The 16710-nt window shown below is 42.2% G+C and overlaps 1 protein-coding gene across 6 annotated transcripts in view; it reads left to right on the forward strand.

Moving 5' to 3' along the window:
• The first annotated feature begins 1659 nt into the window (after nt 1-1659).
• Nucleotides 1660-16710, forward strand: part of EPHA7 (EPH receptor A7) — a 167766-nt gene continuing 152715 nt past the window's right edge. For 5 of the 6 annotated variants that reach the window (XM_065681215.1, XM_065681212.1, XM_065681210.1 and 2 more), the window contains exons 1-3: nt 1660-2055; nt 6268-6332; nt 10689-11358. In XM_065681215.1, coding sequence (XP_065537287.1) covers nt 1959-2055; nt 6268-6332; nt 10689-11358 — 832 coding nt within the window. In that variant the 5' untranslated portion in view covers nt 1660-1958. The remainder of the gene's footprint in view (nt 2056-6267; nt 6333-10688; nt 11359-16710) is intronic. The other variant, XM_065681213.1, reaches the window with a different exon arrangement.

Raw genomic sequence — 16710 nt, forward strand, 5'->3', positions numbered from 1 at the left:
GAGTATTAATTATTCAGCAAGTGGAAGGAATACAGTGCATTTTTGAGGGTACCTCCACAACATCCTGAGAAGGTAACAGGGAAACCACAAGGAAAGTGCTCGAAGCTCGGAGTATGCTGGCTGTTTGACAATGTTGAGGATATTATTACTACTATTACTATTAATAATAATAACAATTATAATTTTGTTTTATCTACCTGAAGGTCCCATAAACAAACAACCCTCAATTTTAATTTCCACGACATTTTCTGTTCCAGGGTCCCCATTTGGGCAAGGATTGTTTCAGATTCTCCCAGAATCTTGCCACTGAATTGCAATTACACCCCCTTCGCTTCGCTGGCTTCGCCTGCTTCGCAGACAATAATCATTTATACCGTTTACATCTCCTTTCCACCCTCCGAAAGGGCACGGCGATACACTTTTTACGGAGCTGTACAAAATCTGCTCTCAACAGCATCAGCCCGGGAAACGTGAGCGGGACAGAGCTCGAGGAAGGGGCCGGGCAGGGGCTTCGCAAGAGGCGCGGAGCGGGAAGTGCAGTCGGGGCAGGGACCGACGCCTCCCGCCTCGGGGATTACAATGACCGTCCCCTGCCCCGGCCGGAGCGAGGAGCGCTCCCACCGAGGCCGACAGAGACACCTCGCTAGGCACACCGCCCTCCGCCCTGCAGCCTCGGCCAGGGAAGGGTAAGTTTTGGTGTCGCTTCGCCCTGTTAGTCCATTCGTAGCAAGGGTGAGTACGGGGAAAGCGAAGAGGTTTCATGGAACCACGGGAGAAGCACGCCCGGCCCGCAGGGTGGGCGCTGGCAAAAGAGACTTGGCAAGTTCTCTCCCTCGTGTTTTCCTTTTTTTTTTTTTCCCTCTCTTTCTCCTTATTTAAATCGTCTCTCTGAGAGCGGATTGCCCTCGCTTCAGGCTTTCAACACCCGTTGAGGAGGGTGTGGAAAGCAACCGCCTCTCCCTCGCATCCGCCCCCGAGTAAGAAGGATCTATATTGTCATTAACCTGTTCCTCTTATGTGGGGAAAACCGGAGGCGTGGGACGGAAAACCCGAATAAAACAAAGAGGAGGGAGGGCGCCCGGGTGATGTCAACACCGAGGAACTTGACTTTTGGCTTAGCACTGTCTCGGGGCACCATCCCGCAGCTCCTGCCGAAGTTTCCCTTTCGCCGGCAGCAGCCCAGGTGCTCTTTCGGCCGTGCCAAGGGCAGACAGCGCGCCGGGGGCAGCGCCAGAACCCGCCGCCGACAGCGATCCGGATTGGAGCCGGGTCCTTTTCCTACTCCTCGCCCTGGCAGCTGTGGCACGGGGAGAACACACAGAACCCTGGGGGCGGCCGCCTCACTCGCTCGGAGGACAAGAGGAAGGGCGGGCGGGCAGGCGGGCGGTTCCAAGCCCGGAGCATAGCACGAACTGCCGTCCGGACAGTACGTCCAGCTCAACCCCTCCGTCCCGGCGCCGATACCCCGCGCACAACCCGCGGTTCCCCGGCTCCGGCAGCAACCCGACACCGCCGAAAGCTCATTGGGTGGCACCGCCGATCCCGCCCCCCCCGGCCCCGGCGACTCAGGCGCCAGTTCGGCCCGCCGGGCGCCGAAGATCGCTGCTGTTTGGCCGTCGGTGGCTGTCAGTCAGGTTGAGGGACGGGCAGCTCAGCGCTGCGGTCCCGCCCCCTCGCCCTAATTGATATTATCGGAGCGCGGGGCGGGCGGTTCGGCTGCAGTCGGGGCTGGCGGGCGGCCGGCCCGGTGCGGGAGCCGAGTAGCAGCGCGGAGGAGGAGGGAAAGGAGGCGGCGGCGAAGGAAAGAGGAGGAGAAAGAGAAAGGCAGCCGGGAGGGAGGGAGCGCCGAGCCAGAGACTAGCACAACAATTTCTCCGCCGTCCTCTAGCACCCAGCAAGCGGCGGCAGTGGCAGTGTCTAGAAATACATAGCTAGAAATATCACCCCGCTCCTGCACCATGGTTTTCCAAAGTAGGGTCCCTTCCTGGATTATTTTGTGCTCCGTCTGGCTGTTCCGCTTTGCACACACGGGGGAGGCACAGGCTGCAAAAGAAGGTAAGGTGATGCGGGAAACAAAAGTTTGGGCTTATTTATTGCTTTTGCTCACGAAGTCTGTGTGGTGGCTTAGCGGAGGATCTGCCTGCCGCTGCGAGCTGCTTGTCAGCCCCCCCTTTACAAAAACAGAAAAAGGCTTTTTTTTTTTTTTTTTTTTTTTTTTTTTTTTTGGTTGAGGCGGGAGGGAGGAAAGAGCAAGGCAACCAGTGGGGATGTGCTGTGTATGTGAGAAAGATCGGGACAACTGCCTTCGCTCTCAGGAATGAGCTCTCTGAGGCATTTGCACATGATGAAAAGGCTTGGGGCTAGGGGGAGAGCCCCTGGCCTGGGGATCTGTGCAGGGCAGCCCCACTTTCATATAGCAGCTGTAATCTTCCCGATGAAGTGCAGGGAAGGCGGGTTACCTCGCTGCTATCTGGTTGGGGGCTGCAGGGGCTGAGGGCCGAGTTTTGAGGCTCGGGACGTTCCGTGGGCACGGCGAGAGGCTCAGGCTGCGGGGCAGCTCCTCGCGGCTGCCCACCGGGGGCCTGCAGCGCTCTGGCCCCGCGGGGCTGTGCACACGCCGTAGGAAGGAGTAACGGGGTGCAGATTTGAACCTTCCAGCCATGCAGACTGGGCATATGTTTAAAGAGGGTACGTACAGTCTGGCGTCCTGTGCCTGCAACGTGTGTGCTCTCTCCCGGCATCGCTGGAGAGGTTTAGGCATTGGATGTTTTACACCATCTGCGTATCACAACGGGGCTTTCCTTTCCGATTCCCATCAATCCAACACTGGTATCTGTGTTAAGGCGAACCTCGGACATTGTTTCTTCCGCGTACAGAGATAAATCAGGCAGCTTTCTGTCAGAGACTGATGGAGGTGTATAAAATCAATTCACAAAGTCCATCTGGGAATCTTTTTTTCTCCGTGAGAAAATCTGAAATTATTTAAAGGAGCGCCCTGCTCGCGTTTGACAGCCAAAGGCGAAGGTCCATCTCCATCTTCAGGGGTGTGTGTGTGTGTAAGACGACGACAGGGAAGGGGAAGCCAGGGGCTTTTTTGGTATCTTTGCATATGTATGCTTTCTGGGGGTTTTCCCCCTCTGCAGTATACGTCAGTATTTTTCATCAAACCTTTGGCATGCATTATAATGCCTTTTCTAGCTTGTAACTGGAGCTTAAAATGACCCCCTCGATTAAAATGTCCTCTGCCCTCAAGAGAAGAATGACGAGGTTAGAAAGGGAAAGAAGAGAGAGCCTTTCCCTTGCAGCATTTCGAAAGTTTATTTGGAGGGGCTATAAAACACAGTGACCCACACGGGGAGTACTAACGCGTGGCCGTGGAGTGGGGAGAGGAGAAGGGCCAGGGAGGAGGGCAGGGAACGTGCGGGCTGCCTGCCCCGCTCTGCTCGACAGACTGCATCGAGATTGGGGCTGCGCCGGTGCCTCCCGGCGGCCGCCTGCCTCGTATGCGTGTGGGTAATATGTGTATGGAAATGTATCTAAGCATCTATACAGATCAGTGCGCGTGCATAGTATGTCTGTTTGGGGAAAATCAGCCTAGCCAAAAGAGGGTCAGGAGGTGGCGAGCGGCAGACAGGGATTGATCACGGTTACTTGCTTCAAGTACAGAAAAACTGCCGAGGACGAAAAACCGAGTTAAAACAACAAGGAAAAAAAAGTAGTAGTAACTTTGCAGCTTCACCCCTAGCCTCACCGGAGGGTCAGTGGTGGCTCGCGTGGTTTCCCACCGGGCCCTGCTGGAGACGTGAGAGGGGTGGCGGGGTGAGTCTGGAAAGTTTTCCGAGTTCCCTTTCGTAGATGAGAAGCCAGAGTGGGATGCTTGAGGGGAGAGGGGCAGGGTCCGCTTGGCTCTCCAAGCGAGGGGGTTACCGCGTTACCGGCGGAACCCTCGGCCAGCACCGCGGATGGGACCCTCGGGGCGAGCGCAGACGTGTGGCCGCTGGGGTCGCTCCCCCCGGGGCGAGAGTGTGTATGAGGCGGAAGGTGTCCGGTCCCTTCGCCCCGCGGCTACGAGACCTCGGGGCTCCGTCCGGGGTTGCCGTCCCGGGCGCTCGCTTCCGAACCTGGCGGCTGCCGCGCTTGGGGTGGTGCGGATTGGGGGGACCGCTGTTCTGGCGTTCCGCTTCTGCTCGGCCGCCAAGCCCCGCTCTTCCGCTCGGAGGCGCGGACGCCTGCGCGCAGCCCCTCGTTTGCGTGGAGCCCCTTACCCGCGTCCGCGCCCCGCCCTTCCCTCGTCGGTTTTACGCCTCCTTTCGCTTTTTGTCCCGCTGCCCCGCGGAGGGACCTCGCGGGGGGCTGCGTAACGGCGCGCGGCTGCGGGCGGGGCGCGCGGAGCAGGGCGGCATCGCTTCGCAGTGGGGCGCAACTAGCCCTGGGGGCCCCGGGGCTCCGCGGCCTGGGAAGCTGTTCTCAGGTGGTAACTGTGGGTGCCACACGGAAACGGTACGGTTCGTTTTGCAGAGCAGTTTCCTATGTTTGTTTGTTTGCTTGTTGTGTTTTCTTTCTGAGATGTGCCTGCCCGTTGCTACGTGATGGAGAATCGCTGCCAGATACAAAGTGTAATAACGAGTTGCAGCCATGGGACGCTGTGCTGGTGCTGAAGTGGTTAAATTTTTCGTGGTACCTTTTTTTTTCCAGGACCATTACAAATGTTCTTGTTTAACAAACCACCACACACACCACCTGCTTTTCTATAGAAAGTGTTACAAAGTAAAGCCCCTTGAATCCAAGCTTAATGAAATAAGCAGATAATCTTTCTAGAGAGAGACTATCAAACTTCCTTAATGGCTAGGTCCACTTTATTACTGAAGTACTGACCTGGAAGCTCCTGTTTTGTGTGTTCACGTAGCATTCAAGATAGTCCTATATGAGCCTTTAAATAACTCTTATAGTCATCTCATCTTTCTAGTAATTCACTGAAATTTTGTGTTAAATCCTACTAGGAGAAAGGGCCGAAGCCAGAATTACAACTATTTCAAAATACCTGACAAAAGTTGATTCAAGTTACACCCTTAAATCAGGCTGAAATATCAGTACTTAAATGCTGTATAAAAAGTTATAAATGGTTTTATAGCTAAAAATACACTGAATAGATCTTAATTGGAAATGTTTCTTTTTATTTAATCAAATAAAAGCACGGTTAGATGTGTGGCTTTGGAGAAGGAATTTTCAAAGTGTACCAAGACTAGGTGTATGGTTGATCACTTTATAGATTTGGCTGTTTTGAAAGTGTTACAGCAAATTATTTTGCTTTTTTTTTCAGACATCATAGGTTATTATATGTACCATTTGAAAGTCTTACAGAAACTTATGCTATGAAAGAAGGTTATAGCTACAACTAAAATTCAAGTTACATAGAAATGTGTATTCGGATGTAATACAGCAACAATAATATAACCTTCAATATGTAGTGTAAAATAGGTAAGAGTTGGTTTATTAGGCTGTGATTAACCACTTTTGGAGATGGAGTTCCATTTAGCTGAAAATAATTGCCGAGAATACTACAACTGATGTCTTTTTGCATAGAAGTGTCACTGGGGTATAATGACATGAAGATTTTAGTAAGCCATTACCATTAAGTAAATTAGTTTTATTTTGTTTGTAGTATTTTGTGTATGCAAAGTGCAAGGTAATTGCAGAGTCTTTTATTTTCTGTATTCCTTGTTGTCATTTGCTTATAGAATTACTACTTTATTACCTAAGGGACATATATATATTTTTTTCTTTTAAACTCAAAAAAAAAACAACATTGCTTTTGTAGTGCAGCTCCAGGTAGGTATAGACTAGTCCTTTCTAAATCAGTTTAGAAAAGTATTAAAATGTTGGTGTGTGTTTGTGTGTTTTAAACTCATTGTAATAACCAACATATGGGAAATGTCCTTCTTATGACAAAGAAGATGAAGGGAGCATGCATCTTAATGACTGATTATAGTAATACTTTAGAGCAGTGTGAGAAACAACACACTTTGATTTAAGGAATGAAATTGTTAAGATTAATGCATATCTGCTTACATGTAGATGGTACGTAATCATTTAATCATCTGCTTAAAAGTAAATGCGTTGTTGTGGTTTCAGATTTTTTTATAAAGAAAAATATTTTGTACAAAAGTTATATTAATATAAAACCTTTAAAATTCAGACTTCGGTTTTATATTTTTCCACTTATATTTAACAATCAGTGGAAATGCCTTTTTTTTTATTATTTTTTAGTAATACTGCTGGACTCTAAAGCACAACAGACAGAGTTGGAATGGATTTCCTCCCCTCCTAATGGGGTAAGTACTGCAGGAAAATATGAAGTTCCTGAAGATGAGTAGTTATTTCACCAAAGCAATTGAATTACATGGTTTAAACTAGCTCCCCCTCATATTTATCTCAGTAATCATAATGTGTATTTACGGCTTTTCATTTTTAGAATGGAAAGAAGCGTACCTCAGGTTCCAGTGTTCAAATCTACAAGCTAATTAAAAGGAGGAGTCTCTTTAGAAACTCATTTAAATGTTCTCAGTAGCTTTATGTTTTGTAGTGTAATCCTTTATGCTCTACCGAAAAGCTGTACGTATTTGTAACACAATGTTTTAAATCACTTTTCGTTCTTCGTATAGAAACAGCAGATTGACTTCAGCGTGGAAACTTCCTAAAAATATGTTTTTCATTTTCTGTATAATGGGTGATCATAAATTTGTTTACGATGTTTTCTTTGTAATTGAATAGCAGAGACTGAAGTTCTCTAAAATATAAACATTATACTGTGGATGTGTTTGAAATGGCATTCCACACTTGAAACATCCACAAGTTTTGAGGAACTCGGTACCTTAACTAGGCACAAGTTATGCGGTTAAGGCTACCTCCAGCTTGCTTACAAATTAATTTCATGGTACTGCATGAAATGTATCATTGCAAATTACATCATTATAAAAAATGACAAGTTTAGAAGCATCGGTGTATAGTCTTGTTTATGATATATATAAAGTTGAGAAACGCTGCTTTCAGGCTGAATTAAAAATTCTATAAAACCCCTTCTTCCTCAAGCCTGGAGAAAGAACACTTTCAGAAAGATACAATGGATATATTGTCCTACCTTGGCTCAGTCCAACCTTAGCTTACTCTGACAAATCCTAAATTATATGGACAGTTCTCACTCATGGAAGCAGTCTTGTTGAATCCATTGTGACTCCTTGCATGAACAAGGTCTTGAGTGATCAGGCCCTTAATCTTCAGCGCATTAAGAAATCTGGAACCAGGAGAGTGTGAAGTGTGAGCGGGGATATAAAAGTGTAACAAATCCTTTAAATAAGAAGAATGAAAATCTGAAAGTGTCTTTCTTTAAAAGCAAGATCATAAAATCAATACAAGCATAAACTGGAAACAAATCTAAAGACTTCAGAAAGAATATAATGTGAGCTCAATGGGTATGATGGTTAATAACCTCGGCATTAGCGTTTTGCTCTGATTGAAGCCTTTTCCCAGAAGTGTTTGAAAGGTTAGCTTGGTGGCAACTGTGTTAGGCTAACCTGTAGATAATGAAAGACATGTCAACATGTTACATGTCAGCATACTGAAAGATGAAAGTAGAGTCAAATTCAACAAATAGTAATAAGTGACTTTCAGAGTTAGAAGCGAATTTCTGACAGGAATTTAAAGTGAATCAAAACTAATGGCTGGATTTGTATGTGTGAAGATGCTCAGAAATACTTGCCTGTATATCAACATTAAAGTACCATTTTAATAATGTAATTTTGAAAATATTTTTTCTCATAGTTTTAATTACTGAAATTTTTACTATGCAGTAAAAACTTCACTGAAATAAACAGAAGATCTTGAGAGAAAGTACTGCACCATCACAGAACATAATATATCAGCCAGACACTCGTTAAATGCCCCATTCAGCTGTAAATGTTACATTGAACAATGATCTCAAACGTTGCTAAGATAACTAAGAAGTTAAAATACCATATATTGAAACCAACAGAATAGGACTCGTTCAAATGGAATTGCATGTATATTGCTATCCCCTTGCAGGAAGACAAAGAAAAGTTAAATATTCTTGCTGTAAAAGCTATCATGGAACTGATAATTTTAAATATGTTTCAGTGAAACGTGACCATAAATGGCATAGGTGAAAACGTATCCTGCAGTATTGATGTTTTGTTATTGTTTTCTTCCCACAGAGAAGAAGGTACACCTCCAATGGACTAGAAATAATAGCTTGGTGATTACATAATTGAATCATAAGTCATATTTCCTTAATTTTTTTAGGGACATCATACTCCATGGTTTTAGGAAAATATGGAGAAATAGATTTCAATGTTTAGTGCTGGGGATAACATAAAGTTAGGACTGCATTTCATCTGAATTTAGAGTTTTGTATTTGTTCTAGCATAAGAATATCTCTGATACTGCCTAGCCTCATGTAGTGGTCATGAGTGGCTTTTGACCCCAAGAAAGCTTATTTGTGTTGTATTATGAAAAATGGCTTGTTTTTGTAAAATATATGTGTTTGTTGTTTTTTTTCTTTGTTTTGCTTTCTGTTTCTGTTTTGGAGGCTTGTTGGTTTGTTTTGATGGAGCAGTCCACAAAAAAATCTGAGGAGTCAGGTTCTGTTTTGTGTTGTGTTAGAGTTACTTTCAATTCAAAGATACGATACATCGTCTAACTGGAATATATCATTGCAGAATCTGGCTTGGTGTTTAGAGGGAGGACTACTTACACAAAATAACAAACAAACAAACCAACCCACCAAAGCAATTAAAAAAACCAAAACCCAACCTCAGTGCTACCTGATGTGAAATGGGGAATGTAAAAAAACCAGTAAAAATTTAGTCTTCATGCTTTTTTTTTTTTTTTCAGTATTTTTTTCTTTTGTTTGTTTGTTGGTTTGTTTTATTTTGTTTTTCAACATGGCAGAGCCAAAAGCTTCAGTCCAGGGCCCCCTTTAATTTCCTTATTTGTACTACTTCTTATATAAAGGGAGAAAAAACATCTTACTCAGCTCTAATAAATCTATTATGAAGATAGACTTTCTGTTTTGAGATTAATACAGTTCCATATAGCAATCATTCCAGTTAACTCCATGACCATTTAATATATTTAAATCATTTAATACCATATGCATCTATAATACCGTACATACCACATCTCTAGTAACTATAAGTCTTTGAAATGCACTTTGATATTTACAACTTCTGTGCATTTCAGCATCTGCAGCTTGATATATTTTGTGGTGATAACTTCCAGTATCAGTTCAGCCACATCTGCTTTTTCTTGGAGCAGTCCACCAACAGTAAAATGATCTCATTTGCTGTCAAATAGGCTTGAAAAATACTGTATACTGTAGGGCTCCTAGTCTGCCAAACCAATGCCTTCCAGGCTTGGTTACTGGTGTAAGGAATGTCAGTGGGTGCTCCATCCTGAAGAGGTGCTGAGTATGCTAGTCCCACAAAGCACTTAAGCACATGCTTACCATTAAGCTTATAAGTACTGTCATTGATCTTAAGCATAAGCTTAAATGCATTATTGACACAGGGCCAAAGGGCTAAGTGCATACAGAGAAGTCATGGTCATGGTTGTCTCTATCATAGGGTAAGGATAGCTCAACCACCTCCCCTAATTTATTGCAGCTGTGGTTTCAGCAGTAAACTAAATGATACAAGAAACGTGAAAAAAAGGTGACAGATAGATATTGTTTTGGTTACACCTGGGCAGATCTGCCTGGTTGATTCCAGGGGAAGATTTGCCATTGTGAAGGTGCAAATTCCCACGTTCTTCAACGCGGTTAAAAACTACAGGGCTGTTACAGGCTTACCAGTTAGTTACATAGTTGGTGACCTAAAGAGGGAAACAACTGCAAAACTCAGGCTTTGAACCAATGAACTTTCAGTCCTGTGGATTGTTCTTAATTATGCCTGTAATCTCAGGGCTCATTTGAACTCCCAGCTAAATGAAGTTTGCTCCTTCTAACATGGATGCAGCCACTGAACAAAATGTGAGGGAAAGAGCTCCTGCTTACCTTCTTTGGTTTGCAAGTAGGGCAGAAGGTGGACTGAATAAAAAGAGGACAACCAAAATGTTTTCTTTTTTTCAGACTTTTAATTCTGTCTGTTTTCTCTTGCCTTCTCTCTCTCGCTTGCATCATATAGGAATGAAAAAATCGTCTGACTCGCAAGTTTCAGGACCTGGTCCCATGCTTTCTGTACAACTGAAAGTTCCACTGGAAGTTTTATGTACACAAGTTTTATGTGCTGTAACGCTAAGCAGTTTCAGTGTCTAAGACTTCACTGACTTTAGATTTCTTTTCATGACCTTAAAGAAATGTGGGAGAGCCTCATGTGTAATCAGAACTTGATACACTTAACAAACTTCTGAGGCTTTCATTTTTTTTTTTGCAACTGTGCTCCTGATATGGCATTGATTTTTAGAATTTATTTATATGTGGGAAAAACATGGAGAGAAGAGTGGGCAGCTATGTTAATACAGATTTTTGTGCTTAACAGTATTTTAACTTACCTTTTATGAAGCTGTACTCTTAAGAAAGAAGGAGACTTGAGTTATGTGAAGCCTTTTAAAATGCATGATAGTTACATCTGATAGCATACTTGTTTTGTATTACTAACTGTTTGTTACTGTTTTAGTGGGAAGAAATTAGTGGACTGGATGAAAACTACACTCCTATACGAACATACCAGGTATGCCAGGTGATGGAATCAAACCAAAACAACTGGCTTCGGACTAACTGGATTGCAAAAAGCAATGCACAAAGGATTTTTGTAGAGCTGAAATTCACTCTGAGGGATTGTAACAGTCTTCCTGGAGTTCTGGGGACTTGTAAAGAAACTTTTAACTTGTATTATTATGAAACAGACTACGACACTGGCAGGAATATCCGAGAAAACCAATATGTAAAAATAGACACTATTGCAGCAGATGAAAGTTTTACCCAGGGTGATCTTGGGGAGAGAAAAATGAAACTTAACACAGAGGTGAGAGAAATTGGACCTTTGTCCAAAAAAGGATTCTATCTTGCATTTCAGGATGTAGGGGCCTGCATTGCTTTGGTCTCTGTCAAAGTCTACTACAAGAAGTGCTGGTCCATCATTGAGAACTTAGCTATTTTTCCCGACACAGTGACTGGCTCAGAGTTTTCCTCTTTAGTTGAAGTACGGGGAACTTGTGTCAGCAGTGCAGAAGAGGAGGCGGAGAACTCGCCGAAGATGCACTGTAGTGCAGAGGGAGAATGGTTAGTGCCGATTGGAAAATGTATCTGCAAGGCAGGATACCAGCAAAAAGGAGACACATGTGAACGTAAGTAAGCATACAACTTGCTGTAATATGTACATTATAGGTCATGTTCTGCCAGCTTATTTGTATTACATTTTTTCAAGAGAAATATGTCATCAGTCTGCTTTTAAAGATCCTCAGTCTGTAAACTTCACACTGGCTAATCTAAAGCAGCCCTTCTGGATATAGACATCAGTGGGTACATACTACACTTTTAAATTTAAACAAGAAGAGTTAAAGTTGTATGAAGTATAAATATAGATCCAGAACTAATATTTTAAAGCAGTTAAGGTGATTTTCCTGTACCTCTTGGTAATGCTGATCAAGTCATACCTATTACAGAACACTGTATCAATAATCTTAGATATGAGTAGTTAAAAAATTCGTTCTTTCACATGATCTGTGGCAGAATTACAATGAAACTAAAATTGAGGTAGTAAATTTAGAACAAGGTGCGGTTGGGGGAAGAATACACACAATAAAAAGAGGTCTGTGTTGAGTGTGTAAAAATTAAAACACAGGATCGAACTTTCAAACAGAATATCAAGGCTTGAGAATGTAGTATGTTTTCTTTACTGTAATATATTTTTGCATAAAGCTAACCTAAACCTTTGGGTTGCTGTGGGATCATGATGATTAGTTTAAAATACTAGCACTTCTGAGACTACTGAGTTCTACTTTCTAATTCAGACTAATTCAGTTATCCATATTCTTAGAATTATACTTACCTTTAGCATTGCTGTCTCTGGGGCTACATGCATAAGGCACTTATATGTGTGTGAGAAAGGAGACTTCTTTGCCTTTGCTTACAGTAAAATCATGACAATAGGCAGTTTGTTTGAAGACAGGTATTTTCATGTACATTTGATACAGGTCTATCATTTTTATGGTAAGATAATACAAGGAGTTATATATCATTTTTTATAGTAAGATATGCAGACGTTTGTTGGTAAGAAATGTTTTAAATTAAAACTGGAAAAAAATCTAGAGATCTGTGAAGAGGAGAAACCTATAAAATTCATAAACAAAGCTGGCAGCAGTCACTGGGTCTGAGGTGTCTGTATGAAGACTTCAAAATCTATAGAGGGTTAGGGATGCCCTAAAGCAAAATAAATGAGTCTCCTTATTAATAAATTTGTCCTCAGGAAATAAAAACATGATTGTGTTCTTTACGAGTTTTTATGAGGAAATTTGGTACAAGGTGAAGGGAGTGGAATTGATCTGAGGCCTTTCTAGCCTTGCACAAATCTTTCATTGTTCTGTTGGGAAGGGATGAGGGCTTATACACTGTGGAAGGTGATCTCATTAAGAGTAATTGTAATGTGAAAAACTGCCCTCACAAAACCATTCAGTAGACTATGTTAAAGCTCTGTTAAAAATATCAAGCACTGTGTTGCCTTCAAATGTTTTTGTTTGGGGTTTTTTTTTTTTAGTGACTGACTTTTTTCCTTAGTTGACTTGCCCTTGGTCACAGACCTAGCCATTGTTGGTGTAATTAATATACTAATTTCATTTGAGTTTCAATAAAGAAGAAGTATCTAAAAATGAAGAGAGTGTATGTTGGGAAGTGGGTGGGGGAACAGGAGCTGAGTGAGCCTGGGGGGGGGGATGGGTAGAGAAGAAACTGGCATTTGGTAACTGAAATGCAAGTAACCTGTTTATTAAACAGGCTTCTTAATTTCTAACCATGCCAATGTTGACAAAAGAATTAAATGATAACTTGTACTTGAGTATAGTAGCGAGCTCATTTGCAAGAACACTTCCTGCTTTTGGCTTGCATCCAAAGCAATCACTAAGAGAATACGCTACTCTGGAAACAGTCCAGAAGATCATTTATGGTATTTTTCCTCTTTTCTTTCAGTGATCCTGTTAAGAGTTTCAAAACAAACTCTGGCTCTGTATTGAGGCAAGTTAATGTATTTGAGAGGGAAAAGGTGGGAGGCAGGCACTTGCTGAATGCGCGCCGTCGGCAGCCCCGAGTCAGAACGATCTGGGTGACTGTGGTGCACAATAGTAATTGCTGTCTGTGATACTTCTTAGCCATGTCTGTGCTTGAGGATGTTATTAACTATGATCAACTATGTAGTGACCAATAATACAGCTGGCACACTGATGCCGTGTCTGTTTTTCGTGACAGATATTGAGAGAAACTTACCTGAACATTGACACTAATGCAGCTGGCTATCTGTTACTGTCAAGCTGTGTAACAGATCAAGCAGAAGCAAGTTGGCGTTTGCTTCCTTAACCCAGGGCTTTTACAGCCCTGTCTGAGGGCTCACTTCTGCAAATACTTTGTACCTGGCATGCTGCGTGACTTCTTTGGGACTACTCATGGCAGAAGTCATTGTGCTCAGTCAGGATAGGCATAAGTCTGTGATTCCTCTCTCACGCTTGCTAAAGCTCAGCTGAATTAACACAATAGGAAGGTCTTTTAAAGGTAAAGAATAATACCTTATCTGGCTGCATTGTAGCAAAGGTAGGAGTAGGTGGCCACATTGTAGTTCCAAATAGCTCTTCAGCCTGTAACTCAGTGGGGATTTTCATTTGTGATTTGCTGGCTTGATTGGCTGGCTGTGATTGAAGAATGTGTTCCTTTTGCATACAGCTTCTCTCCTCTCCTGTGTGTGAAATTTATTGAGTTCAGATACTAAAACAATTGAATTTTGATTTATATGCAACTCTGCACTGGATGTGCTGCCAGAAGATTTTTTTTTTTTAATCTTTTTCTTTGTTGTTGCATGACCATAGTAAGTAACTCGTGATGCTAGGGAAGGATAAGGAGGAAAAGAGTCATGAGCGGTAAAACACATAACCTGGAAAATGAGCTCCTGTGTGTCTCTTCTTTAGTGCTCGAGCTTTCAAACTGTGTTATTTTTATTTTCTTTTCCCCGGTGCACATTGATTACTTCTCAATATAGATATGCCAAGGAGTCTTTTCCATCTCAATTATTTATCATGATAATACATGTACATAAGAGCCAAATTCCAGAGAACTTGTAATTGTCATTTAAAGCAAAATCTGAAAGCTGGGTGAAACAAACATGAGAAAACTAGATGAGCCTCTGAACTTTGAATTGCAGGTTCTTTTGCTTATGTGCAGAGACACTATCTCCTCAGTGCTGATCTTATGCCTGCTGATATGTAACACTAGGCTTAGGTGTGGAAGTTGTACGTTTGAAAGGATTGTCCTGAAAGGTGCCTAGCAAAGGTACTTAGAAACATTCAATTCTTCCAAGACCTGTGTATTGCATCTGTTCCAACAAAAAACAAAAACAAACCCAAAAGACCCCAACAAACCCAAACCAACCACAGAAACCCAATAGAGTTCTCAGTAACTGTAGTGAACTCCCAGTATATGTAACTTTGATTCTTTTTCTCACAGTGGAGTTCAGCTGATAGTTGTGTATCTAAGGAGCACTCTGAGATCAGTGATTGGTATTTGAACTAGAAAATAATTCTTTGAGAACTTCCAGTGTAATGTATTTTCCGTCTGTTTTGTGTTAGCTGGGGGTGGGGAAGGAGAGAATTAAATTTATTCAATCTGAGCAATAGAGTGATATTTCAGAAGGTGGAAAGCATCTCTTCATACAACTGGACTGAAAAATTACATATATGATTGGGCAAATCTGAAATTTCAGGTTTCTAGGGAAAGCCAAATGGGTGCGTTTTACTGTTAAACATTTTATAATACTGTGTGCATCAACAGTTGCCTTATTTGCTCTCAAATGGGGAGGGGATTATAGCTATTTGTACGTTTTGTTTTGGTGAGGTAGAAAGGGAGGTATAAGCTTTTCTTTCCGAACTTTGTCATGTGCTGCTTATTGTGCCTGACTGCAAGTTGTATCTGTCCCTTCTTTTTTCAAACTTTTATCTCTTGACTTTGTGAAATATTACATTTGTGGAAATTATGTGTATTTTTTTTTAATTTGGTATTCTTGGATTTATTTATTTTTCTTTGGTGATGTTTGTTTTGGTTTGTTTGTTTTAATATATTATTCCACTTAAGAGCTGATGTGTCACAAGTTTATTAGTAGAGGGCAATGAATTAAGGGAGAAATATGAATACGTTGTCATTAAAAGAATGTTACCATGCCTATAAAAAGCTCAAGTTGCACATATTGTGACATGGGTCTAGAGTTTAGCACAGGTAGCGTGTCCCAAAAGCTGTAGGTGACCTGTAGCTTGAGTAGCTTACATTGATGTTCCTGCGCTTTCAACTTGAAAATGTTTTACTTTGTAGAGAAAGGGGAGAATGTTAGAAAACTGCTTCAATGGCATTTACATAATCAAGACTCTAAATGCTTCCTTTTTTAAAGAAGAGTTACCTTTCTTCCATTTGCCTCCAAAATTACTCTAGGGAAGACAATGTAATTATTCTCAGCAAATTGAACCAAAGCAGAAAATGAGGATATCTCTGAGTCTTGTCATTTTCTCTGAAGCCAGCAGAAGTTCAAAGGAGTGTGTCTACCTCCTTCCCTTTTTATCCCCTAACATATTAAATAACTTTTCTGTCCCTTTTTAAAGAAAGGTCATTGTGATCTGGTATCAGGTCCCAGATGCAGCTGCCTAGGAACAATTGGATTTTAAAACAATAAAAAAAAAAAAAAAGTAAATATATTTCCAAAGGATCCTTGCAGGGTTCAGAAAAACATATTGTGTACTTTAAAGGTAAAAGTAAGACCTTCTAGCTAGATGGTCAAGAGTACTGAAGGTGTTCCTACTAAGAAATGCAGAGCTGTGATTTCTGCTTCCAGACCCCTTTGTAGTTTCTAGAAGGTTGAATGCTTTGGCTTTCATTCACCCTGGGGTCTTCTGACAGCAGTTGTCAGAGAGATGTGGTAGAAAGATGTATTTTCTTGCTGTGTCTTTCTTTTGGAATAGTCTAGTGTTCATAGAATGATTTTTATGAATTTATCAGCGTCCCTAAGTCATTTGAGTTTCTTTGACCTAATTTGTTCATGGCCTTCAGCTTTTTGGATGCATCAATGCAGAGATGAGAAGGGGAGAGGAGCTTTGTAGACACTGAGACATTAAACTTGTCCTCTTTGAAAAGTGGGTTTCCAAATTACATCATACAAAATGGCTTTTGTTCTTAGTGGCAGGGCTAGCCATCACTTGCAGAAACTGATGTCTTAATGCTTCATAACATTTTTTTTCAGGTCTCCTCTGTCTTGCCTTTTGGCCCTAAGATACAAGGTTTTTTTTGTAGTGTTCTTTTGCCTGAAGTGTCTGAATTGGGTTGATTAGTTTGATTATAGGCTATTGTAGTTTCGGTGATACAGCATCCTCTCTCAAGTGTGACATGAAGATCTCTGAGAAGTAAGGTGATGTTAAGCTGAAGTGATCAAGTGGTGGAGGCAGTTGAAACCAGCTAGT

Source organism: Lathamus discolor, chromosome 5, assembly GCF_037157495.1.
Source record: "Lathamus discolor isolate bLatDis1 chromosome 5, bLatDis1.hap1, whole genome shotgun sequence".
In the NCBI taxonomy this organism is placed as follows: domain Eukaryota; kingdom Metazoa; phylum Chordata; class Aves; order Psittaciformes; family Psittacidae; genus Lathamus; species Lathamus discolor.